Source organism: Oncorhynchus kisutch, linkage group LG23 (assembly GCF_002021735.2).
Source record: "Oncorhynchus kisutch isolate 150728-3 linkage group LG23, Okis_V2, whole genome shotgun sequence".
NCBI lineage: Eukaryota > Metazoa > Chordata > Actinopteri > Salmoniformes > Salmonidae > Oncorhynchus > Oncorhynchus kisutch.
Window position 1 is genome coordinate 41284118 of NC_034196.2, and position 27633 is coordinate 41311750.

A 27633-nucleotide genomic window follows, 5' to 3' on the forward strand; every position below is an offset into this window, starting at 1 on the left:
ATTCTCAACATTTGATTATCTTGAAGTCCAACATAGTTCTAATTATAACCACAACATTATGAGGCTCCGACTACTGGTTTGTATCCTGTTTTAGTTCGACATATCTTTACTTTTAGCTGGTTTGTATCCCGATTTAGTTCTACATAGCTTTCATTTTAGCCAAAGGTTCGAGGCAGTGGCGGCCATCCCTCCACTAGGGGAGCTACTGGCTTTTGTTCCAGCCCTGCTCTAACCCATCTGATTAATAAGCAGTGGTCCATCAGGACCTGAATCAGTTAGAGCAAAGCTTGCAGACCCAGTAGTTCTCTAGGAGGGTTGGCCAGACATCAAAAATATTCCTAATTGGAGATGGGCCTGGTAGACCTAGAGTTTAGTAGGATTTTTAGAGTACCTCGTCTTAGACTGGTCAACTTCACTAGTCCTCCACTTCTTGGAGTGGCTAAAATTACCCTGAGAAACGTTCCCTTGGAAAGGCTTTTTAACAGAACCCATGATAACTAACGCAACTTAGATCCTATGGCGAGCTCTACCCACTCACCAAATACAAAACAAATACTTTGCAGCACAGAATGCTAATAGCCTTGCCTATAATACCCAGGATATAGTTACTGCCTTCACACAGTACTCCTACCCCTTGACTTATTCCACAATTTGTAGTGTTACAGCCTGAATTCAATTTATTAAATATATATATTTTAAAATCACTCATCTACACACAATAACCCATAAAGACAAAGTGAAACATTTTTTGCATTTTTTGCAAAAGAAAAAAATGTATTAAAAAAGAAAACCAGAAATATCTACAAGTATTCACAACCCTGAGTCAATACATGTTAGAATCACCTTTGACAGCGATTACAGCTATGAGTCTTTCTGGGTAAGTCTAAGAGCTTTGCACACCTGTATTGTACAACATTCTTCAAGCTCTGTCAAGTTGGTTGTTGATCATTGCTAGACAGCCATAGATTATCAAGCCGATTTAATTTAAAACTAGGCCACTCAGGAATAGGGCTGTTGCGGTGACCGTATTACTGCCACACCGGCGGTCAAATTCCACATGACCACGGAAATTAGGCTTCTCCAAGCTCTGATGCTGATCATTAGTAGCCTACCAAACTTGCTAACTGCCTGGTACTCAGCACTCTATTGTCCCTCTAATCACTCTGACATCAATGCAAATCTAATAAAACACTTCATGAGAGCCCATGAGCTCATTTTGCGCAACATTTCTATAGGTTATGTATTTGCAGGAGAAAACAGAGTGATGGCTACTAATAAAAAGAGGATCCATCAGCTTTCTATAGGCTAGGCCTACTGTAGTATCTTGAATAGATCAACATATAATTGGAGGACACAGGATGTCATCTTTACTTGTCAATACACGCAGTCAAAGCTAAGGCCAGCTTCTTCAGGCAGAAGTTTGCATCCTGCATCCTGTAGCTCCAACTCCAAAAAGTTCTGGGACACTGTGAAGTCCATGGAGAACAAGAGCACCTCCTCCCAGCTGCCCACTGCACTGAGGCTAGGTAACACGGTCACCACTGATAAATCCATGATTATCGAAAACTTCAATAAGCATTTCTCAACGACTGGCCATGCCTTCCGCCTGGCTACTTCAACCTCGGCCAACAGCTCCGCCCCCCCCGCAGCTCCTCGCCCAAGCCTCTCCAGGTTCTCCTTTACCCAAATCCAGATAGCAGATGTTCTGAAAGAGCTGCAAAACCTGGACCCGTACAAATCAGCTGGGCTTGACAATCTGGACCCTCTATTTCTGAAACTATCTGCCACCATTGTCGCAACCCCTATTACCAGCCTGTTCAACCTCTCTTTCATCTCGTCTGAGATCCCCAAGGATTGGAAAGCTGCCGCAGTCATCCCCCTCTTCAAAGGGGGAGACACCCTGGACCCAAACTGTTACAGACCTATATCCATCCTGCCCTGCCTATCTAAGGTCTTCGAAAGCCAAGTCAACAAACAGGTCACTGACCATCTCGAATCCCACCGTAGCTTCTCCGCTGTGCAATCTGGTTTCCGAGCCGGTCATGGGTGCACCTCAGCCACACTCAAGGTACTAAACGATATCATAACCGCCATCGATAAAAGACAGTACTGTGCAGCCGTCTTCATCGACCTTGCCAAGGCTTTCGACTCTGTCAATCACCATATTCTTATCGGCAGACTCAGTAGCCTAGGTTTTTCGGATGACTGCCTTGCCTGGTTCACCAATTACTTTGCAGACAGAGTTCAGTGTGTCAAATCGGAGGGCATGCTGTCCGGTCCTCTGGCAGTCTCTATGGGGGTGCCACAGGGTTCAATTCTCGGGCCGACTCTTTTCTCTGTGTATATCAATGATGTTGCTCTTGCTGCGGGCGATTCCCTGATCCACCTCTACGCAGACGACACCATTCTATATACTTTCGGCCCGTCTTTGGACACTGTGCTATCTAACCTCCAAACAAGCTTCAATGCCATACAACACTCCTTCCGTGGCCTCCAACTGCTCTTAAACGCTAGTAAAACCAAATGCATGCTTTTCAACCGGTCGCTGCCTGCACCTGCATGCCCGACTAGCATCACCACCCTGGATGGTTCCGACCTAGAATATGTGGACGTCTATAAGTACCTAGGTGTCTGGCTAGACTGCAAACTCTCCTTCCAGACTCATATCAAACATCTCCAATCGAAAATCAAATCAAGAGTCGGCTTTCTATTCCGCAACAAAGCCTCCTTCACTCACGCCGCCAAGCTTACCCTAGTAAAACTGACTATCCTACCGATCCTCGACTTCGGCGATGTCATCTACAAAATGGCTTCCAACACTCTACTCAGCAAACTGGATGCAGTCTATCACAGTGCCATCCGTTTTGTCACTAAAGCACCTTATACCACCCACCACTGCGACTTGTATGCTCTAGTCGGCTGGCCCTCGCTACATATTCGTCGCCAGACCCACTGGCTCCAAGTCATCTACAAGTCTATGCTAGGTAAAGCTCCGCCTTATCTCAGCTCACTGGTCACGATGGCAACACCCATCCGTAGCACGCGCTCCAGCAGGTGTATCTCACTGATCATCCCTAAAGCCAACACCTCATTTGGCCGCCTTTCGTTCCAGTACTCTGCTGCCTGTGACTGGAACGAATTGCAAAAATCGCTGAAGTTGGAGACTTTTATCTCCCTCACCAACTTCAAACATCAGCTATCTGAGCGGCTAACCGATCGCTGCAGCTGTACATAGTCTATTGGTAAATAGCCCACCCTTTTTCACCTACCTCATCCCCATACTGTTTTTATTTATTTACTTTTCTGCTCTTCTGCACACCAATATCTCTACCTGTACATGACCATCTGATCATTTATCACTCCAGTGTTAATCTGCAAAATTTTAATTATTTGCCTACCTCCTCATGCCTTTTGTACACATTGTATATAGACCCCCCCTTTGTTTTCTACTGTGTTATTGACTTGTTAATTGTTTACTCCATGTGTAACTCTTTGTTGTATGCTCACACTGCTATGCTTTATCTTGGCCAGGTCGCAGTTGCAAATGAGAACTTGTTCTCAACTAGCCTACCTGGTTAAATAAAGGTGTTCTCAACTAGACTACCTGGTTAAATAAAGGTGTTCTCAACTAGACTACCTGGTTAAATAAAGGTGTTCTCAACTAGCCTACCTGGTTAAATAAAGGTGTTCTCAACTAGCCTACCTGGTTAAATAAAGGTGTTCTCAACTAGCCTACCTGGTTAAATAAAGGTGTTCTCAACTAGCCTACCTGGTTAAATAAAGGTGTTCTCAACTAGCCTACCTGGTTAAATAAAGGTGTTCTCAACTAGCCTACCTGGTTAAATAAAGGTGTTCTCAACTAGCCTACCTGGTTAAATAAAGGTGTTCTCAACTAGCCTACCTGGTTAAATAAAGGTGTTCTCAACTAGCCTACCTGGTTAAATAAAGGTGTTCTCAACTAGCCTACCTGGTTAAATAAAGGTGTTCTCAACTAGCCTACCTGGTTAAATAAAGGTGTTCTCAACTAGCCTACCTGGTTAAATAAAGGTGTTCTCAACTAGCCTACCTGGTTAAATAAAGGTGTTCTCAACTAGCCTACCTGGTTAAATAAAGGTGTTCTCAACTAGCCTACCTGGTTAAATAAAGGTGAAAAATAAAAAATAAAATAAAAATATAAAAAAATATAAGAAAAATATTAGGAACTGATTTTACACCACTATCTGTCATGGAGACCAATACTCAACTCTCTATTGCTCACAGAACGGTCACCAATCTAGGACCGGTGATAGCGCTACCTATTGGTTAGATGAGCCAGCATCATTTATCACTCTATAACAGCTACTATATTTGTTTCTCAACTTTCATAATATTAAGCACATTGCGTCTTTTACAACAGGAGTAGAGCCTACCTGGCTTGCATGAGAATAAACCATTCGCTATTTAAGTGCAGAGATATGCATTTTTTCCCACTGCCTCGTTTCAATACAGGTGCATGGTAACAAATGTCACAAACAGTACCAGTCAAAAGTTTGACACACCTACTCATTCAAGGAGTTTTCTTAATTTTCCTATTTTCATACATTGTAGACTAATAGTGAAGCCATCAAAACTATGAAATAACACATATGGAATCATGTAGTAACAAAAACAAAGCAAAATATTTAAGATTCTTCAAAGTAGCCACCCGTTGCCTTGACGACAGCTTTGCACATTCTTGGCATTCTCTCAACCAGCTTCATGAAGTAGTCACCTGAAATGAGTTTCAATTAACAGGTGTGCCTTGTTAAAAGTTAATTTGTCGAATATCTTTCCTTCTTAATGCATTTGAGCCAATCAGTTGTGTTGTTACAAGGAAGGGGTGGTATACAGAAGATAGCCCTATTTGGTAAAAGACCAAGTCCATATCATGGCAAGAACAGTTCAAATAAGCAAAGAGAAACAACAGTCCATCAATAATTTAAGACATGAAGGTCAGTCAATGCGGAAAATGTCAAGAACTTTTGAAGTTTCTTCAAGTGCAGTCGCTAAAAACATCAAGCGCTATGATGAAACTGGCTCTCATGAGGACCGTCACAGGAAAGGAAGAACCAGAGTTACCTCTAATGAACTTATCCTCTGCAGCAGAGTTAACTGCATCTCAGATTGCAGCACAAATAAATGCTTCACAGAGTTCAAGTAACAGACACATCTCAACATCAACTGTTCATAGGAGACTGCATGAAATCAGGCCTTCATGGTCAAATTGCTGCAAAGAAACCACCACTAAAGGACAACAATAAGAAGAATAGAGTTGCTTGGGCCAAGAAACACGAGCAATGGACATTAGACCGGTGAAAATCTGTCCTTTGGTCCGATGAGTCCAAATTTGAGATTTTTGGTTCCAACCGCTGTGTCTTTGTGAGACGCAGAGTAGGTGAACAGATTATCTCCGCATGTGTGGTTCTCACCGTGAAGCATAGAGGAGGTGTGATGATGCTTTGCTGGCGGAACTGTCTGATTTATTTAGAATTCAAGGCACAGTTAACCAGCATGGCTACCACAGCATTCTGCAGGGATACGCCATCCTATCTGGTTTGCCCTTAGTGGGACTATCGTTTATTTTTTCAACAGGATAATGACCCAAAACACACCTCCGGGCTGTGTAAAGGGCTATTTGACCAAGGAGAGTGATGGAGGGCTGCATCAGATGACCTGGCATCCACAACCACCTGACCTCAACCCAATTGAGATGGTTTGGGATGAGCTGGACCGCAGAAGGAAAATCAGCCAAAAAGTGCTCAGTATATGTGGGAACTCCTTCAAGACTGTTGGAAAAGCATTCCTCATGAAGCTAGTTGAGACTGGTACTGTATATTATTTAGTGTATGTAAAGACTAGATTAAATCAAGAATAGTCTGATGGGTGACAATATTAGTCTTTCACTTGTGAATGATACCCAGCATAAGAAACAATGCCTTTTTTTGCAACTTAATGGAATCATAGTCACACACCTCATGTAACCTAGCCCATGGGCGTGTATGTTTTAAGAAAATTCGAGGCATTATCAAGTGCTTGTGAAATTGTGAATGAGAGACTATTGGAGTGTACCGCCTGAGCAAAAAACAAAGCAGAGCTCATGACTTTCAAGCATCTTTAAAAAAAAACAACATAATTTGTCTCATCATGCAGCCATTCAACGCAATAAAAAATCGAAACAAAAAGCCCAATGTTTGTAGAACTAAAAGTTACATTAATAACTCTAAATGAAGCATATAGGAGGACCTATTTCTTTCTTAACCGCTCAACACAGAATAGCAGCATGTGCGCACTCCCTCAAATGTTATTATTTTCTTCTGAAATAGACGACATTTTCTTCATATGATGCTTCTTTAGACCCGTCTAAAATAAATAATGGATTTACTGTGAAGGTGTAGGCTATATTCCATGGATTTACTGTGAAGGTGTAGGCTATATTCCATGGATTTACTGTGAAGGTGTAGGCTATATTCCATGGATTTACTGTGAAGGTGTAGGCTATATTCCATGGATTTACTGTGAAGGTGTAGGCTATATTCCATGTATTTACTGTGAAGGTGTAGGCTATATTCCATGGATTTACTGTGAAGGTGTAGGCTATATTCCATGGATTTACTGTGAAGGTGTAGGCTATATTACATGGATTTACTGTGAAGGTGTAGGCTATATTCCCTGGATTTACTGTGAAGGTGTAGGCTATATTCCCTGGATTTACTGTGAAGGTGTAGGCTATATTACATGGATTTACTGTGAAGGTGTAGACTATATTCCCTGGATTTACTGTGAAGGTGTAGGCTATATTCCCTGGATTTACTGTGAAGGTGTAGGCTATATTACATGGATTTACTGTGAAGGTGTAGGCTATATTACATGGATTTACTGTGAAGGTGTAGGCTATATTACATGGATTTACTGTGAAGGTGTAGACTGTTTTACATGGATTTTTTTTATTTAAATGGCTAGTCGGCTATGTGGAAGCCAGGAGATACTAAATGTGTTTATGTTAATTAACGGTAAATTACCGTGAGACCAGTTATTTTCTTGACAATCACCGACTGCCGAAATTTCGTGACCGCCACAGCCCTACTCAGGAACATTCAATGTGGTCTTCGTAAGCAACTCCAGTGTATATTTGCCCTTGTGTTTAATGTTGTTGTCCTGCTGAAAGGTGAATGTGTCTCCCAGTGTCTGTTGGAAAGCAGACTAAGCCAGGTTTTCCTCTAGGATTTTGCCTGTGCTTAGCTCTATTCTGTTTCTTTTTATCCTAAAAAAGACTCCCTAGTCCTTGACTAGGACAAGCACACCCATAACATGAAGCTTAAACATATGAAGAGTGGTTCTCTGATGTGTTGCGTTGGATTTTCCACAAACATACCGCTTTGTATTCAGGACATGAAATTCATTTCTTTGCCACATTTTCTGCAGTTTTACTTTAGTTCCTTGTTGCAAAACAGAGGCATGTTTTGAAATATGTTTTTATTCTGTACAGGTTTCCTTTTCACTGTCATTTCGGTTAGTATTGTGGAGTAACTACAATGTTGATCCCTCCTCTGTTTTCTCCCATCACAGCCATTCAACTCTAACAGTAATAAAGTCCCCATTGGCCAAATAGTGAAATCCCTGTGCGGCTTCCTTCCTCCCCGGCAACTGAGTTAGGAAGGATGCACGTATCTTTGTAAATGACTGGGTCCTGAGATCCTGGATGGCAGGAAGCTTGGTCCCTGTGATGACTGGGCCGTACACACTACCCTCTGCAGTGCCTTGTGGTCGGAGGCTGAGAAGTTGCCATTCCCGGCTGTGATGCAACCATGCTCTCGATGGTGCAGCTGTAGAACCTTTTGAGGATCTGAGGACCCATGCTAAATCTTTTCAGTCTCCTGAGGGGGAATAGGCTTTGTCGTGCCCTATTCATGACTGTCTTGTTATGTTTGTTATGTTTGGACCATGATAATTTGTTGGAGATGTGAACACCGAGGAACTTGAAGCTCTCAACCTGCTCCACTACAGCCCCGTCTAAGAGAATGGAGGCGTGCTCGGTACTCCTTTTCCTGTAGTCCACAATCATCTCCTTTGTCTTGATCACGTTGAGGGAGAGGTTGTTGTCATGGCACCAATTGGCCAGGTCTCTGACTTCCTCCCTATAGGCTCTCTCATAGTTGTCGGTGATCAGGCTGTTGTGTCGACAGCAAACTTGATGGTGTTGGAGTCGTGCCTGGCCATGCAGTCATGGGTGAACAGGGAGTACAGGAGGGGTCTAAGTACACACCTCTCAGGGGCTCCAGTGTTGAGGATCAACGTGGCAGATGTGCGGTTACCTACCCTTACCACCTGGGATCGACCCGTCGGTAAGTCCAGAATCCAGTTGCACATCAAGGCATTCAGTCCCAGGGTCCTTAGCTTAGTGATGAGCTTTGAGGGCACTATGGTTTTGAACGCTGAGCTGTAGTGAATGAATAGCATTCTCAAATAGGTGTTCTTTTTGTCCAGGTGGGAAAGGGCAGTGTGGAGTGCAATAGAAATTGCATCATCCGTGGATCTGTTGGGGTGGTATGCAAATTGGAGTGGGTCTAGGGTTTCTGGGATAATGATGTTGATGTGAGCCATGACCAGCCTTTCAAAGTACTTCATGGCTACAGACGTGAGTGCTACCGGTCGGAAGTCATTTAGACATGTAACCTTAGTGTTCTTGGGAACAGGGACTATGGTGGTCTGCTTGAAACATGTTGGTATTACAGACTCAGGTCAGGGAGAGGTTGAATATGTCAGTGAAGACACTTGCCAGTTGGTCAGCGTATGCTCGGAGTACACATCCTGGTCATCCGTCTGGCCCCGCAGCCTTGTGAATGTTGACCTGTTTAAAAGGCCTTACACACATTGGCTACGGAGAGCGTGATCACACAGTCGTCCAGAACAGCTGATGCTCTCATGCATGCTCATCTGGTATGCTTGCGTCACTGGGCAGCTCGCGGCTGTGCTTACCTTTGTAGTTTGTAATAGCTTGCAAGCCCTGTCACATGTGACAAGCGTCGGAGCAGGTGTAGTACGATTCAATCTTAGTCCTGTATTGACGCTTTGCCTGTTTGATGGTTCGTCGGAGGGCATAGCGCGAGTTCTTATAAGCATGCGGGTTAGAGTCCAGCTCCTTGAAAGCGGCAGCTCCACCCTTTAGCTCAGTGCGGATATTGCCTGTAATCCTTTGTTTCTGTTTGGGGTATGTATGTACTGTCACCGTGGGGACGATGTCATCGATGCACTTACTGATGAAGCCAGCGACTGATGTGGTGTACTCCTCAATGCCATCGGAAGAATCCCGGAACATATTCCAGTCTGTCCTGCAAAACAGTCCTGTAGCTAAACATCTGCTTCATCTGACCTCTTCTTTATTTACAGCGCCTCCTGCTTTAGTTTCTGCTTGTAAGCAGGAATCAGGAAGATAGAATTATGGTCATATTTGCCAAATGGAGGGCGAGGGACAGCTTTGTATGAGTCTCTGTGTGTGGAATAAAGGTTGTCTAGAGTTTTTTCCCCTCTGGTTGCACATGTGACATGCTGGTAGAAATGAGGTAAAACGGATTTAAGTTTCTCTGCATTAAAGTACCAGGCACTTAGGAGCGCCGCCTCTGGATGAGCATTTTCCTGTTTGCTTATGGCTTTAAACAGCTCATTTGAGTGCGGACTTAGTGCCAGCATCGGTGGTAGATCGACAATTATGAAGAATATAGATGACAACTCTTGGTAAATAGTGTGGTCTACAACTTATCATGAGATACTCTACCTCAGGTGAGCAATACCTTGAGACTTCCTTAATATTAGATTTTGTGCACCAGCAGTTTACAAATATACACAGACCGCCACCCCTCGTCTTACCGGAGCCAGCTGTTCTATCTTGCTGATGCAGCGTAAACCCCGCTAGCTGTATGTTATCCATGTTGTCGTTCAGCCAAGACTCGGAGAAACATAAGATATTACAGGATATTCATAATCGTAGCTCGTCTATTTTGTTATCCAATGACTGTGCGTCAGATCCTTACAAGGCACCACGACCCACGTCCCCGATATCTCCCTCTCTTTCTCCTGTGAATGACGGAGATGTGGGCCTTGTCGGGTGTCTGAAGTAAATCCTTTGCATCCGACTCGTTAAAGAAAATAATCTTCGTCCAGAACAAGGCGAGTAAACGCTGTCCTGATATCCAGAAGCTATTTTCGGTCATAAGAGACGGTGGCAGAAATATAATGTACAAAATAAGTTACAAATAATGTGAAATACACACACAATAGCACCACTGGTTAAGAGCCCGAAAAACAGCAGCATCTCCTCCGGCGACATTCTGTTGTATACTTAATGACTAAAGATATTTCAGTTTTTAATTTTTAAATTAATTTGTAAAAAATACTAAAAACATAATTCCACTTTTGACATTATGGGGTATTGTGTGTAGGCCAGTGACACAAAATAGAAATATAATACATTTTTAATTCAGGCTGTAAAAATGTGGAGAAAGTCAAGAGGTGTGAATACTTTAAGGCAGTGTAGAGCACTAAGCTATTGGGATGAACAGCATGATGTAGGCCTTTATATTTCCATTAACACACTACTGATAATTCAGTTCCCACAGAGCCTGGCAAGTGGCAACACCAGGGTTGTGAGTTCGAATCCCACAAGCATCACATAGTTTACTGGAAATGGCTTTGGATAAAAGAGCCTGTTAAAATGACCATATGACTATCATAAAACAATACAGCAGTTGTAAAAATGTGGAGAGACTGCTAGATGTGGCCTATTGCTATGCATCCTGGGAATGATTAAGCTAGATGTGGCCTATTGCTATGCATCCTGGGAATGATTAAGCTAGATGTGGCCTATTGCTATGCATCCTGGGAATGATTAAGCTAGATGTGGCCTATTGCTATGCATCCTGGGAATGATTAAGCTAGATGTGGCCTATTGCTATGCATCCTGGGAATGCTTAAGCTAGATGTGGCCTATTGCTATGCATCCTGGGAATGCTTAAGCTAGATGTGGCCTATTGCTATGCATCCTGGGAATGATTAAGCTAGATGTGGCCTATTGCTATGCATCCTGGGAATGATTAAGCTAGATGTGGCCTATTGCTATGCATCCTGGGAATGCTTAAGCTAGATGTGGCCTATTGCTATGCATCCTGGAATGATTAAGCTAGATGTGGCCTATTGCTATGCATCCTGGGAATGATTAAGCTAGATGTGGCCTATTGCTATGCATCCTGGGAATGATTAAGCTAGATGTGGCCTATTGCTATGCATCCTGGGAATGCTTAAGCTAGATGTGGCCTATTGCTATGCATCCTGGGAATGATTAAGCTAGATGTGGCCTATTGCTATGCATCCTGGGAATGATTAAGCTAGATGTGGCCTATTGCTATGCATCCTGGGAATGATTAAGCTAGATGTGGCCTATTGCTATGCATCCTGGAATGATTAAGCTAGATGTGGCCTATTGCTATGCATCCTGGGAATGATTAAGCTAGATGTGGCCTATTGCTATGCATCCTGGGAATGATTAAGCTAGATGTGGCCTATTGCTATGCATCCTGGGAATGATTAAGCTAGATGTGGCCTATTGCTATGCATCCTGGGAATGATTAAGCTAGATGTGGCCTATTGCTATGCATCCTGGGAATGATTAAGCTAGATGTGGCCTATTGCTATGCATCCTGGAATGATTAAGCTAGATGTGGCCTATTGCTATGCATCCTGGAATGATTAAGCTAGATGTGGCCTATTGCTATGCATCCTGGGAATGATTAAGCTAGATGTGGCCTATTGCTATGCATCCTGGGAATGATTAAGCTAGATGTGGCCTATTGCTATGCATCCTGGGAATGATTAAGCTAGATGTGGCCTATTGCTATGCATCCTGGGAATGATTAAGCTAGATGTGGCCTATTGCTATGCATCCTGGGAATGATTAAGCTAGATGTGGCCTATTGCTATGCATCCTGGGAATGATTAAGCTAGATGTGGCCTATTGCTATGCATCCTGGAATGATTAAGCTAGATGTGGCCTATTGCTATGCATCCTGGGAATGATTAAGCTAGATGTGGCCTATTGCTATGCATCCTGGAATGATTAAGCTAGATGTGGCCTATTGCTATGCATCCTGGGAATGATTAAGCTAGATGTGGCCTATTGCTATGCATCCTGGAATGATTAAGCTAGATGTGGCCTATTGCTATGCATCCTGGAATGATTAAGCTAGATGTGGCCTATTGCTATGCATCCTGGGAATGATTAAGCTAGATGTGGCCTATTGCTATGCATCCTGGGAATGATTAAGCTAGATGTGGCCTATTGCTATGCATCCTGGAATGATTAAGCTAGATGTGGCCTATTGCTATGCATCCTGGGAATGATTAAGCTAGATGTGGCCTATTGCTATGCATCCTGGGAATGATTAAGCTAGATGTGGCCTATTGCTATGCATCCTGGAATGATTAAGCTAGATGTGGCCTATTGCTATGCATCCTGGAATGATTAAGCTAGATGTGGCCTATTGCTATGCATCCCGGGAATGAGAAAGCTAGATGTGGCATATTGCTGGGCATCCCGGGAATGAGGACACACTAGTGCTCTGGGTGTAGATGGGGAAAGTGTTCACGTGAGGAAGTCCTCAGGCGCTCTTCTCCGTACTGGATGGTCTAATTTATATAGGCCTCCCCATCATCGCTCATCAGAAGTGCAATGTCTGTTTTAGCAATTTAGTCTAATATGGGTTAGGGTTAGTTAAATCTGGGACAAAGAGATGCTCACACACAAGCTCATTCATACACAGTTTAATTTTCACAGACATACACACAATCATACAAGCGCATACCACACACAGAATCACACACATGCTTGAACACCACAGAGAACCACACATGCAATGCTTAGGGGAACGTACAACAAATTTCTCTTAAACACATCTTCCTAAACTGAACAAAAATATAAACACAACATGTAAAGTGTTGGTTTCATGAGCTGAAATAAAAGAGGCCAGAAATGTTCCATATGTACAAAAAAATGTATTTCTCTACAATTTTGTGCACAAACATCCCTGTTAATGAGCATTTCTCCTTTGCCAAGATAATCCATCCACTTGACAGGTGTGGCATATCAAGAAGCTGATTAAACAGCGTGGTCATTAAATGCAAGTAAAACTAAATGCATGCTCTTCAACCGATCGCTGCCTGCACCTGCCTGCCCGCCCAGCATCACTACTCTGGAAGACTTAGAATATGTGGACAACTACAAATACCTAGGTGTCTGGTTAGACTGTAAACTCTCCTTCCAGACTCACATTAAACATCTCCAATCCAAAATTGGCTTCCTATTTCACAACAAAGCATCCTTCACTCATACTGCCAAACATACTCTTGTAAAACGGACCATCTGACTGATCCGACTTTGGCGATGTCATTTACAAAATAGCCTCCAACACTCTACTCAACAAATGCAGTCTATCACAGTGCCATCCGTTTTGTCACCAAAGCCCCATATACTACCCACCACTGCGACCTGTATGCTCTTGTTGGCTGGCCCTCGCTTCATACTCGTTGCCAAACACACTGGCTCCAGGTCATCTATAAGTCTTTGCTAGGTAAAGCCCCGCCTTATCTCAGCTCACTGATCACCAAAGCAGCACCCACCCGTAGCACGCGCTCCAGCAGGTATATCTCACTAGTCACCCCCAAAGCCGCCTCTCCTTCCAGTTCTCTGCTGCCAATGACTGGAAAAAAACTCTGAAGCTGGAGACTCTTACCTCCCTCACTAGCTTTAAGCACCAGCTGTCAGAGCAGCTCACATATCACTGCACCTGTACATAGCTCATCTGTAAATAGCCCATCCAACCTACCTCATCACCATACTGCATTTGTTTTATCTTGCTCCTTTGCACCCCAGTACCTCTACTTGCACGTTCATCTTCTGCACATCCTACCATTCCAGTGTTTAATTGCTATATTGTAATTACTTAGCCACCATGGTTTATTTATTGCCTTCCCTCTTATCCTTCCTCATTTGCACATGCCGTATATAGATTTTTCTACTGCATTATTGATTGTATGTTTGTTTATTCCATGTGTAACTCTGTGTTGTTTTATGTATCGAATGCTTTGCTTTATCTTGGCCAGGATGCAGTTGCAAATGAGAACTTGTTCTCAACTAGCCTACCTGGTTAAATAAAGGTTAAATAAAATTACAATAAAATTTACACAGGTGCACCTTGTTCAGAGGACAATAAAAGGCCACTCTAAAATACAGATGTCAGATGCCTCAAGTTGAGTGAGCATGAAATTGGTATGCTGACTGCAGGAATGTCCACCAGAGCTGTTGCTAGAGAACTGAATGTTCATTGAATGTTCAATACCATAAGCCGCCTCCAATATAATTTCAGAGAATTTGACAGTACGTCCAACCGGCCACACCACGTGTAACCAGCTGAGACCAGCCACCTGTACAGCTGACAAAACTGTAGGTTTTTGCACAAGCAAAGTATCTCTGCACAAACTGTCACAAACCATCTCAGGGAAGCTCATCTGCGTGCTCATCGTCCTCCCAAGGTTCTTGACCTGACTGCAGTTTGGTGTCGTAACCGGCTGCAGTGGGCAAATTGCTCACCTTCGATGGCCACTGGCACACTGGAGAAGTGTGCTCTTCACAGATGAATCCCAGTTTCAACTGTACCGGGCAGATGGCAGACAGCATGTATGGTGTCATGTGGGCAAGCAGTCTGCTGATGCCATCATTGTGAACAGAGTGCCCAATGGTGGTGGTGGGGTTATGGTATGGGCAGGCATAAGCTACGGACAATGAACACAAGTGCGTTTTATCAATGGCAATTTGAATGCACAGAGATACCATGATGAGATCCTGATGCCCATTGCCGTGCCATTCATCCGCCGCCATCACCTCATGTTTCAGCATGATAATACACAGCCCCATGTCGCAAGAATCTGTACACAATTCCTGAAGCTGAAAATGTACCAGTATGGCCTGCATACTCACCAGACAAGTCACCCACGGAGAATGTTTGCTCTGCATCGACATGTACGACAGCGTGATCCAGTTCCCGCCAATAGCCACTAACTTTGCACAACCATTGAAGAGTGGGACAATAATTCCACAGGCCACAATTGACAGCCTTGTCAACTCTATGGGAAGGAGATGACGCGCTGCACGAGGCAAATGGTGGCCACACCAGATGCTGAATGGTTTTCTGTACCACACCTAATTTTTCCCCCCAAAGGGTATCTTGGACCAACAGATGCATATCTGTATTCCCAGTCATGTGAAATCCATAGATTGTGAATAAGAAATGAGGCTTCATTTATTGTAGCTGAGGAGTTTATCTAAGTTAATCTGAGAACAAGGCTTCCTAAATTCTATCAGCATATTGAATGCGCGATACAAGCTGGTAGCATTCTGGACCATTGCTACTGTAACTTCCGCGATGCTTACAAAGCCCTCCCCCGCCCTCCCTTCGGCAAATCTGACCATGACTCCATTTTGTTGCTCCCATTCTATAGGCAGAAACTAAAACAGGAAACGCCCGTGCTCAGGTCAACCAACGCTGGTCTGACCAATCGGATTCCACGTTTCAAGATTGCTTCGATCACGTGGACTGAGATATGTTCCGGGTAGCCTCAGACAATAACATTGATGTATATGCGGACTCGGTGAGTGACTTTATTAGCAAGTGCATCAGAGATGTTGTACCCAATGTGACTTTAAAAAAATCTTCCCTAATCAGAAACTGTGGATTGATGGCAGCATTCGCACTAAACTGAAAGCGCAAACCACCGCTTTTAATCATGGCAAGACGACTGGAAACATGACTGAATACAAACAGTGTAGTTTTTCGCAAGGCAATCAAACAAGCAAAGCGTCTGTATAGAGACAAAGTAGAGTCGCAATTCAACAGCTCAAACACGAGACGTATGTGGCAGGGTCTACAGTCAATCACAGATTACGAAAAGAAAACCAGCCCTGTTGCGGACATCGGCATCTTGCTCCCAGACAAATTAAACAACTTCTTTGCTCACTTTGAGGACAATGGTGCCACTGACACAGTCCACTACCAAAGCCTGTGGGCTCTCCTCCTCCATGGCCAATGTGAGTAAAACATTTAAACTTGTTAACCCTCACAAGGCTGCCGGCCCAGAAGGCAACCCTAGCCGCATCCTCAGAGCATGCGCAGACAAGCTGGCTGGTGTGTTTATGGACATATTCATCTCTCCCTATCCCAGTCTGCTGTCCCCACATGCTTCAAGATGGCCACCATTGTTACTGGTCCCAAGAAAGCTAAGGTAACTGAACTAAATGACTATCGTCCCGTAGCACTCACTTCTGTTATCATGAAGTGCGTTGAGAGACTAGTCAAGGATCATTTCACCACCACCCTAACTGATACCGTCAACCCACTTCAGTTTGCTTACCGCCCCAATAGGTCCACAGATGCAATCACCATCACACTGCCCTATCCCATCTGGACAAGAGGAATACGTATGTAAGAATGCTGTTCATTGACTAGAGCTCAGCATTTAACCTCTTTGGGATATGTGGGACGGTAGCATCCCACTTGGTCAAAAGCCAGAGGAAATGCAGAGCGCCAAATTCAAATAAATTCCTATAGAAATCAAACTTCTATTAAATCTGTAAGATACCAAATTAAAAGCTACACGTGTTGTGAATCCAGCCAACATGTCAGATTTCAAAAAGGATTTTCGGTGAAAGCAAACGATGCTATTATCTGAGCATAGCACCATAGTAAACAAGAGAGAAAACATTTCAACCCTGCAGGCGCGACACAAAACACAGAAATAAAAATATAAATCATGCCTTACCTTTGATGAACTTCTTCTGTTGGCACTCCAATATGTCCCATAAACATCACAAATGGTCCTTTTGTTCGATTAATTCCGTCCATATATATCCAAAATGTCCATTTATTTGGCGCATTTGATCCAGAAAAACCGGTTCCAACATCCGCAACGACAAAATATCTCAAAAGTTACCTGTAAACTTTGCCAAAACATTTCAAACTACTTCTGTAATACAACTTTAGGTATTTTTTAAAAGTAAATAATCAATCAAATTGAAGACGGGAAGAAAACAAAACTGAAGCTTTCTGGTCTTGCGGATCTATCAAACAGTACACATGAAGTGACACTCGTTCAAGATGGCCGTACTTCTTCTTTACACAAAGGAATAACCTCAACCAATTTCTAAAGACTGGTGAATTCCAGTGGAAGCGGTAGGAACTGCAAGCAAGTCCCTTAGAAATCTGGATTCTCATTGAAAACAGGGTGACCTCAAAAGGGTTTCGCCTGCTACATAAGTTCTGTTATACTCACAGACATGATTCAAGTGTCAGAGTGTTTTCTATCCAAATCTACTAATAATAAGCATATCTTATCTTCTGGGGATGAGTAGCAGGCAGTTGAAATTGGGCATGCTTTTCATCCAAAATTCCAAATCCTGCCACTTATCCTTGAGAAGTTAACACCATAATACCCTCCAAACTTGTCATTAATCTCGAGACCCTGGGTCTCGACTCTGCCCTGTGCAACTGGGTCCTGGACTTTGACGGACCACCCCCAGGTGGTGAAGGTAGGAAACAACTTCTCCACCCCACTGATCCTTTACACTGGGGTCCCACAAGGGTATGTTTTCAGCCATCTCCTGTACTCCCTGTTCACCCATGACTGCGTGGCCATGCACGCCTCCAACTCAAATCATCAAGTTTGCAGACGACACTACAGTGGTAGGCTTGATTACCAACAACGATGAGACGGCCTACAGGGAGGGCCCTCGGAATGTGGTGTCAGGAAAATAACCTCACACTCAATGTCAACATAACAAAGGAGATGATCATGGACTTCAGGAAACAGCAGAGGGAGCACCCGCCCCCCTTCCACATCGACGGGATAGTAGTGGAGAAGGTGGAAAGTTAAGTTCCTTGGCGTACACATCACGAACAAACTGAAATGGCGCAACAGCGCATCAACCTCAGGAGGCTGAAGAAATTTGGCTTGTCACCTAAAACACAAACTTTTACAGATGCACAATCGAGAGCTTCCTGTCGGGCTGTATCACTGCCTGGTACGGCAACTGCACCGCCATCAACCGCAAGGCTCTCCAGAGGGTAGTGCGGTCTGCACAACGCATCACCGGGGGAAAACTACCTGCCTTTCAGGACACCTAGAGTACCCGATGTCACAGGAAGGCCAAAAAATATAATCAAGGACAACAACCACCCGAGCCACTGCCTGTTCACACCACTATCATCCAGAAGGCGAGGTCAGTTCAGGTGCATCATTGCTGGGACAGAGAGACTGAAAAACAGCTTCTATCTCAAGGCCATCAGACTGTTAAACAGCCATCACTAACAGAGTGGCTGCTGCCAACATACAGACTCAAATCACTGGCCACTTTAATACATTTAATAAATGGATTCAAATAAGGGATCACTAGTCACTTTAAATAACACCATAACATATCCTACATTACTAATCTCATATGTATATACTGCTCTATACCATCTACTGCATCTTGCCGCATGGCCATCGCTCATCCATATATTTATATGTACTTATCCATCCCTTTACATTTGGTGTGCATTAGGTAGTCGTTGTGAATTTATTAGATTACTTGTTAGATATTACTGCACTGTTGGAACTTGAAGCACAAGCATCTCGCTACACCCGCATTAACACCTGCTAACCATGTGTATGTGACCATTAACACCTGCTAACCATGTGTATGTGACCATTAACACCTGCTAACCATGTGTACATGTGACCATTAACACCTGCTAACCATGTGTATATGTGACCATTAACACCTGCTAACCATGTGTATATGTGACCATTAACACCTGCTAACCATGTGTATATGTGACCATTAACACCTGCTAACCATGTGTATATGTGACCATTAACACCTGCTAACCATGTGTATATGTGACCATTAACACCTGCTAACCATGTGTATATGTGACCATTAACACCTGCTAACCATGTGTATATGTGACCATTAACACCTGCTAACCATGTGTATGTGACCAATAACACCTGCTAACCATGTGTATGTGACCATTAACATCTGCTAACCATGTGTATATGTGACCATTAACATCTGCTAACCATGTGTATGTGACCATTAACATCTGCTAACCATGTGTATGTGACCATTAACATCTGCTAACCATGTGTATGTGACCATTAACATCTGCTAACCATGTGTATGTGACCATTAACATCTGCTAACCATGTGTATGTGACCAATCAAATTTGATTCGGGCCAAATGAATTTATTTCAATCGACCGACTTATATGAACAGTAACTCAGTAAAAATTATTGCACGTTGCGTCTATTTTTGTTCAGTGTAAATTCAGGAGGAAACAGTCCAAAAACAAAAGGGAAATAAAAAAAAGGTAAATATTCTAATCCAACTAATTTTCTGATATTCGTTCTTTATCACTCTATGGGAAGTTTATGGGAAGTTGTTAGCCTGTGGTTTTTATAGTAGAAAGGACAGCGAAGCAGCTTCCACTTGCGATAAATAGATTCCTGAGTTGAGCAGGGGTGGGTGGGTCAGTATTGTTTTCAACACCAGAGCCTACCCCAAGACCTATAGACATGACCGGATTCCTGAGTTGAGCAGGGGTGGGTGGGTCAGTATTGTTTTGAACACCAGAGCCTACCCCAAGACCTATAGACATGACCGGATTCCTGAGTTGAGCAGGGGTGGGTGGGTCAGTATTGTTTTGAACACCAGAGCCTACCCCAAGACCTATAGACATGACCGGATTCCTGAGTTGAGCAGGGGTGGGTGGGTCAGTATTGTTTTGAACACCAGAGCCTACCCCAAGACCTATAGACATGACAGGATTCCTGAGTTGAGCAGGGGTGGGTGGGTCAGTATTGTTTTGAACACCAGAGCCTACCCCAAGACCTATAGACATGACCAGATTTTTGAGTGTGAAGCAGTGTGTCTTGTCAGATGGGAAGAGAGAGCGAATTGTTTGCTCTGCTACATGTATGACAGAGCGACAAGCGTTTCAGCCCTGTGGTCGGCCAAGCTTAGGGTTAGGTTTGTACCATGTTTTGTGCTGCTACCATGTTGTGCTGCTGCCATGTGTTGCTACCATGTCGTTATCATGTGTTGCTGCCTTAGGTCTCTTTATGAAGTGTTGTCACTCGTCATGATGTGTGTTTTGTCCTACACACACACACGTGTGTGTGTGTGTGTGTGTGTGTGTATATATATTTTTTTTTAAATCCCAGCCCCTGTCCCTGCAGGAGGCCTTTCGGTAGGCAGTCATTGTAAATAAGAATTTGTTCTTAACTGACTTGCCAAGTTAAATAAAGGTCAAATATCTATATAAAAAGGTCTCAGCCCTCTGGTCGGCCAAACTCAGCAGAATCATCAACTCTCGGCTTGGACAGAGCTGACAAAACGCTCAGGATTCTTCACATGCTTTGGCCATAAAAGGCAGAGGGAGGGAAACCTCACCTCTTATTGTGGAGAAAGCTAGATGCACGTGCACATACACACTGAGGGGGGGGGGGGGGGGGGAACAGTTGGAGACACACTGGGGGGGGTGGACCAGTTGGAGACACAGACACACTGGGGGGGGAGGGGACCAGCTGGACACCACTCACACACACACACACACACACACACCAGACACCACTCAAAAAGTAGAGAAAGAACAAAGGATTTTCTGCTGTGGAGGAATCTAATCAGAGACACATTTCCATCTATTTTTAGACCACATTTCCAGGGTGTGTGTGAGATCAGCCTGGGAATTGGGGGGGGGTTGAGGATTAATGTGTTGTGACAGCAGCTATCTCCTGGGATGTGTAATGATTTTAAAGTTTAGGCCTAGAGGGAGGGCATTCACATTGCACAGAGACGGTACAAAAACACAGTGCACACACACACACACACACACACACACACTGGGAATCACAGTATCCTACTTGTTGGAAGAGGGAGCATGTTCTTCAACATTCAAATAAATCAACCTGTACGGTGGTTGATGGATGGGACTGATTTCAAAATTAGAACATTTCAACAACAAAAATGTAACATCTCCTGCCTTGCTTGGGTGTTTAAAACAGACCTAATCCACCCACATAAGAAAGACGGACCCCGGCGCCTACCCAAGACGGACCCCGGCGCCTACCCAAGACGGACCCCAGCGCCTACCCAAGACGGACCCCAGCGCCTACCCAAGACGGACCCCAGCGCCTACCCAAGACGGACCCCAGCGCCTACCCAAGACGGACCCCAGCTCCTACCCAAGATGGACCCCAGCGCCTACCCAAGACGGACCCCAGCGCCTACCCAAGAAGGACCCCAGCGCCTACCCAAGACGGACCCCAGCTCCTACCCACGACTCCTCCTAGATCTGAAAGTCTGATGGATGTTAGGATAATTTCTCCACCGAGCCCTATGGTACACTGGTGGAGGTTAGGGGTCTGAGGCGTAGCGGTCTCTGATTTGGAGGATACAGGACACTACAGGCAGTTCACACACACACACACACACACCCCAGATCCTGAGTGTCGCATACCTACATTTGAACTAAGAGTGAGTTTAGAAATCCCTAACAAACACTCATCACGTAGTTAAATAGGTGTGTTCTATACTACAACGCTATTAAAAAGTGTGACATAAAATGACTCAATTGTTTGTGGGGTCACTTACCGGCTGGGGCTGCTCTGCAATACAGCAGTTGAAACACAACCAGAACTCGCTCATCACTTAGCAGTCTTAACGTGTTCCAGGCTAGGATGATGCTCCAAAGTCCCACGGTGGGGTGGGGGAGGGGGTACTGTAGCGCAGGCCTGGGTAGGTGGGGATGGGGGACGCAGCCTGAGAGGTAGAGATCCAGAGAGCCTCTCAGGGCAGTAGGCTCCTGACCGGGTCAGTCACACCTGGGATAGAGAGGAGAGGCAAGAGGTGAGCTGACCGTTGGTACAGTCGTCACATTAGCACTACCTATACACATGTGAAATGTGTTCAAGTGTACAGTCACACACACACACAGTCGTGCACACAAACAAATGCTCGAAGGGCAGTGTATGCGTAAGGTTCTCCAAGTCTTCACTATCTGGGTTTGTGGGTTAGAGATATTCCTCGTCTTAATAAGACAGGAGAGACTGGCCGCAGGCTCCTGTGTGTGTGTGTGTGTGTGTGTGTTTGTGTTTCTGACACTATTCTCTACCTAGCTGTGGTGCTACTTTACTCACAATGAGCCCAGAGTACAGACATATGCTATTGTGTCTGGTGACCGACACAGACACAATAGACGTGTATTGCTTGGCTCCCTTCGGCTAGTGTCCCAACACTACCCGAGGCCAAGACAATTCACATTAAACACCTGGCCTTGTGAAACCACACATAATAGCAAATATGTTGGTGTTCTCATACTTGTTTTCTTAAGGGGAAAAAATGTGCAATAGACTGTCTGGGACTTTTTCAGCAGACATATGTTGAGCTGAAGTGTGAGTTCATTGGTATTCTGAGACGTGAAGATGAGTCCATTGGTATGGTGAGACGTAAAGGTGTCCATTGGTATGGTGAGACGTAAAGGTGTCCATTGGTATGGTGAGACGTAAAGGTGTCCATTGGTATGGTGAGACGTAAAGGTGTCCATTGGTATGGTGAGAAGTGAAGATGAGTCCATTGGTATGGTGAGAAGTGAAGGTGTCCATTGGTATGGTGAGAAGTGAAGATGAGTCCATTGGTATGGTGAGAAGTGAAGATGAGTCCATTGGTATGGTGAGAAGTGAAGATGAGTCCATTGGTATGGTGAGAAGTGAAGATGAGTCCATTGGTATGGTGAGACGTAAAGGTGTCCATTGGTATGGTGAGAAGTGAAGATGAGTCCATTGGTATGGTGAGACGTAAAGGTGTCCATTGGTATGGTGAGACGTAAAGGTGTCCATTGGTATGGTGAGAAGTGAAGATGAGTCCATTGGTATGGTGAGACGTGAAGATGAGTCCATTGGTATGGTGAGACGTGAAGATGAGTCCATTGGTATGGTGAGACGTGAAGATGAGTCCATTGGTATGGTGAGACGTAAAGGTGTCCATTGGTATGGTGAGAAGTGAAGATGAGTCCATTGGTATGGTGAGAAGTGAAGATGTCCATTGGTATGGTGAGAAGTGAAGATGTCCATTGGTATGGTGAGAAGTGAAGATGTCCATTGGTATGGTGAGAAGTGAAGATGTCCATTGGTATGGTGAGAAGTGAAGATGAGTCCATTGGTATGGTGAGACGTAAAGGTGTCCATTGGTATGGTGAGAAGTGAAGATGAGTCCATTGGTATGGTGAGACGTAAAGGTGTCCATTGGTATGGTGAGACGTGAAGGTGTCCATTGGTATGGTGAGAAGTGAAGATGAGTCCATTGGTATGGTGAGAAGTGAAGATGAGTCCATTGGTATGGTGAGAAGTGAAGATGAGTCCATTGGTATGGTGAGACGTAAAGGTGTCCATTGGTATGGTGAGAAGTAAAGGTGTCCATTGGTATGGTGAGACGTGAAGATGTGTCCATTGGTATGGTGAGACGTAAAGGTGTCCATTGGTATGGTGAGACGTGAAGATGAGTCCATTGGTATGGTGAGAAGTGAAGATGAGTCCATTGGTATGGTGAGAAGTGAAGATGAGTCCATTGGTATGGTGAGAAGTGAAGATGAGTCCATTGGTATGGTGAGAAGTGAAGATGAGTCCATTGGTATGGTGAGAAGTGAAGATGAGTCCATTGGTATGGTGAGAAGTGAAGATGAGTCCATTGGTATGGTGAGAAGTGAAGATGAGTCCATTGGTATGGTGAGACGTAAAGGTGTCCATTGGTATGGTGAGAAGTAAAGGTGTCCATTGGTATGGTGAGACGTGAAGATGTGTCCATTGGTATGGTGAGACGTAAAGGTGTCCATTGGTATGGTGAGACGTAAAGGTGTCCATTGGTATGGTGAGACGTAAAGGTGTCCATTGGTATGGTGAGAAGTGAAGATGAGTCCATTGGTATGGTGAGAAGTGAAGGTGTCCATTGGTATGGTGAGAAGTGAAGGTGTCCATTGGTATGGTGAGAAGTGAAGATGAGTCCATTGGTATGGTGAGAAGTGAAGATGAGTCCATTGGTATGGTGAGAAGTGAAGATGAGTCCATTGGTATGGTGAGACGTAAAGGTGTCCATTGGTATGGTGAGACGTAAAGGTGTCCATTGGTATGGTGAGAAGTGAAAATGAGTCCATTGGTATGGTGAGACGTGAAGATGAGTCCATTGGTATGGTGAGACGTGAAGATGAGTCCATTGGTATGGTGAGAAGTGAAGATGAGTCCATTGGTATGGTGAGACGTAAAGGTGTCCATTGGTATGGTGAGAAGTGAAGATGAGTCCATTGGTATGGTGAGAAGTGAAGATGTCCATTGGTATGGTGAGAAGTGAAGATGTCCATTGGTATGGTGAGAAGTGAAGATGTCCATTGGTATGGTGAGAAGTGAAGATGAGTCCATTGGTATGGTGAGACGTAAAGGTGTCCATTGGTATGGTGAGAAGTGAAGATGAGTCCATTGGTATGGTGAGACGTAAAGGTGTCCATTGGTATGGTGAGACGTGAAGGTGTCCATTGGTATGGTGAGAAGTGAAGATGAGTCCATTGGTATGGTGAGAAGTGAAGATGAGTCCATTGGTATGGTGAGAAGTGAAGATGAGTCCATTGGTATGGTGAGACGTAAAGGTGTCCATTGGTATGGTGAGAAGTAAAGGTGTCCATTGGTATGGTGAGACGTGAAGATGTGTCCATTGGTATGGTGAGACGTAAAGGTGTCCATTGGTATGGTGAGACGTGAAGATGAGTCCATTGGTATGGTGAGAAGTGAAGATGAGTCCATTGGTATGGTGAGAAGTGAAGATGAGTCCATTGGTATGGTGAGACGTAAAGGTGTCCATTGGTATGGTGAGAAGTAAAGGTGTCCATTGGTATGGTGAGACGTGAAGATGTGTCCATTGGTATGGTGAGACGTAAAGGTGTCCATTGGTATGGTGAGACGTGAAGATGAGTCCATTGGTATGGTGAGAAGTGAAGATGAGTCCATTGGTATGGTGAGAAGTGAAGATGAGTCCATTGGTATGGTGAGAAGTGAAGATGAGTCCATTGGTATGGTGAGAAGTGAAGATGAGTCCATTGGTATGGTGAGAAGTGAAGATGAGTCCATTGGTATGGTGAGAAGTGAAGATGAGTCCATTGGTATGGTGAGAAGTGAAGATGAGTCCATTGGTATGGTGAGACGTAAAGGTGTCCATTGGTATGGTGAGAAGTAAAGGTGTCCATTGGTATGGTGAGACGTGAAGATGTGTCCATTGGTATGGTGAGACGTAAAGGTGTCCATTGGTATGGTGAGACGTAAAGGTGTCCATTGGTATGGTGAGACGTAAAGGTGTCCATTGGTATGGTGAGAAGTGAAGATGAGTCCATTGGTATGGTGAGAAGTGAAGGTGTCCATTGGTATGGTGAGAAGTGAAGGTGTCCATTGGTATGGTGAGAAGTGAAGATGAGTCCATTGGTATGGTGAGAAGTGAAGATGAGTCCATTGGTATGGTGAGAAGTGAAGATGAGTCCATTGGTATGGTGAGACGTAAAGGTGTCCATTGGTATGGTGAGACGTAAAGGTGTCCATTGGTATGGTGAGAAGTGAAGATGAGTCCATTGGTATGGTGAGACGTGAAGATGAGTCCATTGGTATGGTGAGACGTGAAGATGAGTCCATTGGTATGGTGAGAAGTGAAGATGAGTCCATTGGTATGGTGAGACGTAAAGGTGTCCATTGGTATGGTGAGAAGTGAAGATGAGTCCATTGGTATGGTGAGAAGTGAAGATGTCCATTGGTATGGTGAGAAGTGAAGATGTCCATTGGTATGGTGAGAAGTGAAGATGTCCATTGGTATGGTGAGAAGTGAAGATGAGTCCATTGGTATGGTGAGACGTAAAGGTGTCCATTGGTATGGTGAGAAGTGAAGATGAGTCCATTGGTATGGTGAGACGTAAAGGTGTCCATTGGTATGGTGAGACGTGAAGGTGTCCATTGGTATGGTGAGAAGTGAAGATGAGTCCATTGGTATGGTGAGAAGTGAAGATGAGTCCATTGGTATGGTGAGAAGTGAAGATGAGTCCATTGGTATGGTGAGACGTAAAGGTGTCCATTGGTATGGTGAGAAGTAAAGGTGTCCATTGGTATGGTGAGACGTGAAGATGTGTCCATTGGTATGGTGAGACGTAAAGGTGTCCATTGGTATGGTGAGACGTGAAGATGAGTCCATTGGTATGGTGAGAAGTGAAGATGAGTCCATTGGTATGGTGAGAAGTGAAGATGAGTCCATTGGTATGGTGAGAAGTGAAGATGAGTCCATTGGTATGGTGAGAAGTGAAGATGAGTCCATTGGTATGGTGAGAAGTGAAGATGAGTCCATTGGTATGGTGAGAAGTGAAGATGAGTCCATTGGTATGGTGAGAAGTGAAGATGAGTCCATTGGTATGGTGAGACGTAAAGGTGTCCATTGGTATGGTGAGAAGTAAAGGTGTCCATTGGTATGGTGAGACGTGAAGATGTGTCCATTGGTATGGTGAGACGTAAAGGTGTCCATTGGTATGGTGAGACGTGAAGATGTGTCCATTGGTATGGTGAGAAGTGAAGGTGTCCATTGGTATGGTGAGAAGTGAAGATGAGTCCATTGGTATGGTGAGAAGTGAAGATGAGTCCATTGGTATGGTGAGAAGTGAAGATGAGTCCATTGGTCCCAAGAAACAAAGAGACCTTCTGTTGAATCTGACAATTAATCTTAATGGTTGTACAGTCGTCTCAAATAAAACTGTGAAGGACCTCGGCGTTACTCTGGACCCTGATCTCTCTTTTGAAGAACATATCAAGACCATTTCGAGGACAGCTTTTTTCCATCTACGTAATATTGCAAAAATCAGAAACTTTCTGTCCAAAAATGATGCAGAAAAATTAATCCATGCTTTTGTCACTTCTAGGTTAGACTACTGCAATGCTCTATTTTCCGGCTACCCGGATAAAGCACTAAATAAACTTCAGTTAGTGCTAAATACGGCTGCTAGAATCCTGACTAGAACCAAAAAATTTGATCATATTACTCCAGTGCTAGCCTCTCTACACTGGCTTCCTGTCAAAGCAAGGGCTGATTTCAAGGTTTTACTGCTAACCTACAAAGCATTACATGGGCTTGCTCCTACCTATCTCTCTGATTTGGTCCTGCCGTACATACCTACACGTACGCTACGGTCACAAGACGCAGGCCTCCTAATTGTCCCTAGAATTTCTAAGCAAACAGCTGGAGGCAGGGCTTTCTCCTATAGAGCTCCATTTTTATGGAACGGTCTGCCTACCCATGTCAGAGACGCAAACTCGGTCTCAACCTTTAAGTCTTTACTGAAGACTCATCTCTTCAGTGGGTCATATGATTGAGTGTAGTCTGGCCCAGGAGTGGGAAGGTGAACGGAAAGGCTCTGGAGCAACGAACCGCCCTTGCTGTCTCTGCCTGGCCGGTTCCCCTCTTTCCA

At 44.2% G+C, this 27633-nt stretch overlaps 1 protein-coding gene across 2 annotated transcripts in view; it reads right to left on the minus strand.

Annotated features, from left to right (window-relative positions):
* cdc42se2 (CDC42 small effector 2) overlaps positions 1-27633 on the minus strand; it is an 86769-nt gene that overhangs the window by 14630 nt on the left and 44506 nt on the right. For both annotated transcript variants that reach the window (XM_020457217.2, XM_031803107.1), the window contains exon 2: positions 21753-21982. In XM_020457217.2, coding sequence (XP_020312806.2) covers positions 21753-21806 — 54 coding nt within the window. In that variant the 5' untranslated portion in view covers positions 21807-21982. The remainder of the gene's footprint in view (positions 1-21752; positions 21983-27633) is intronic.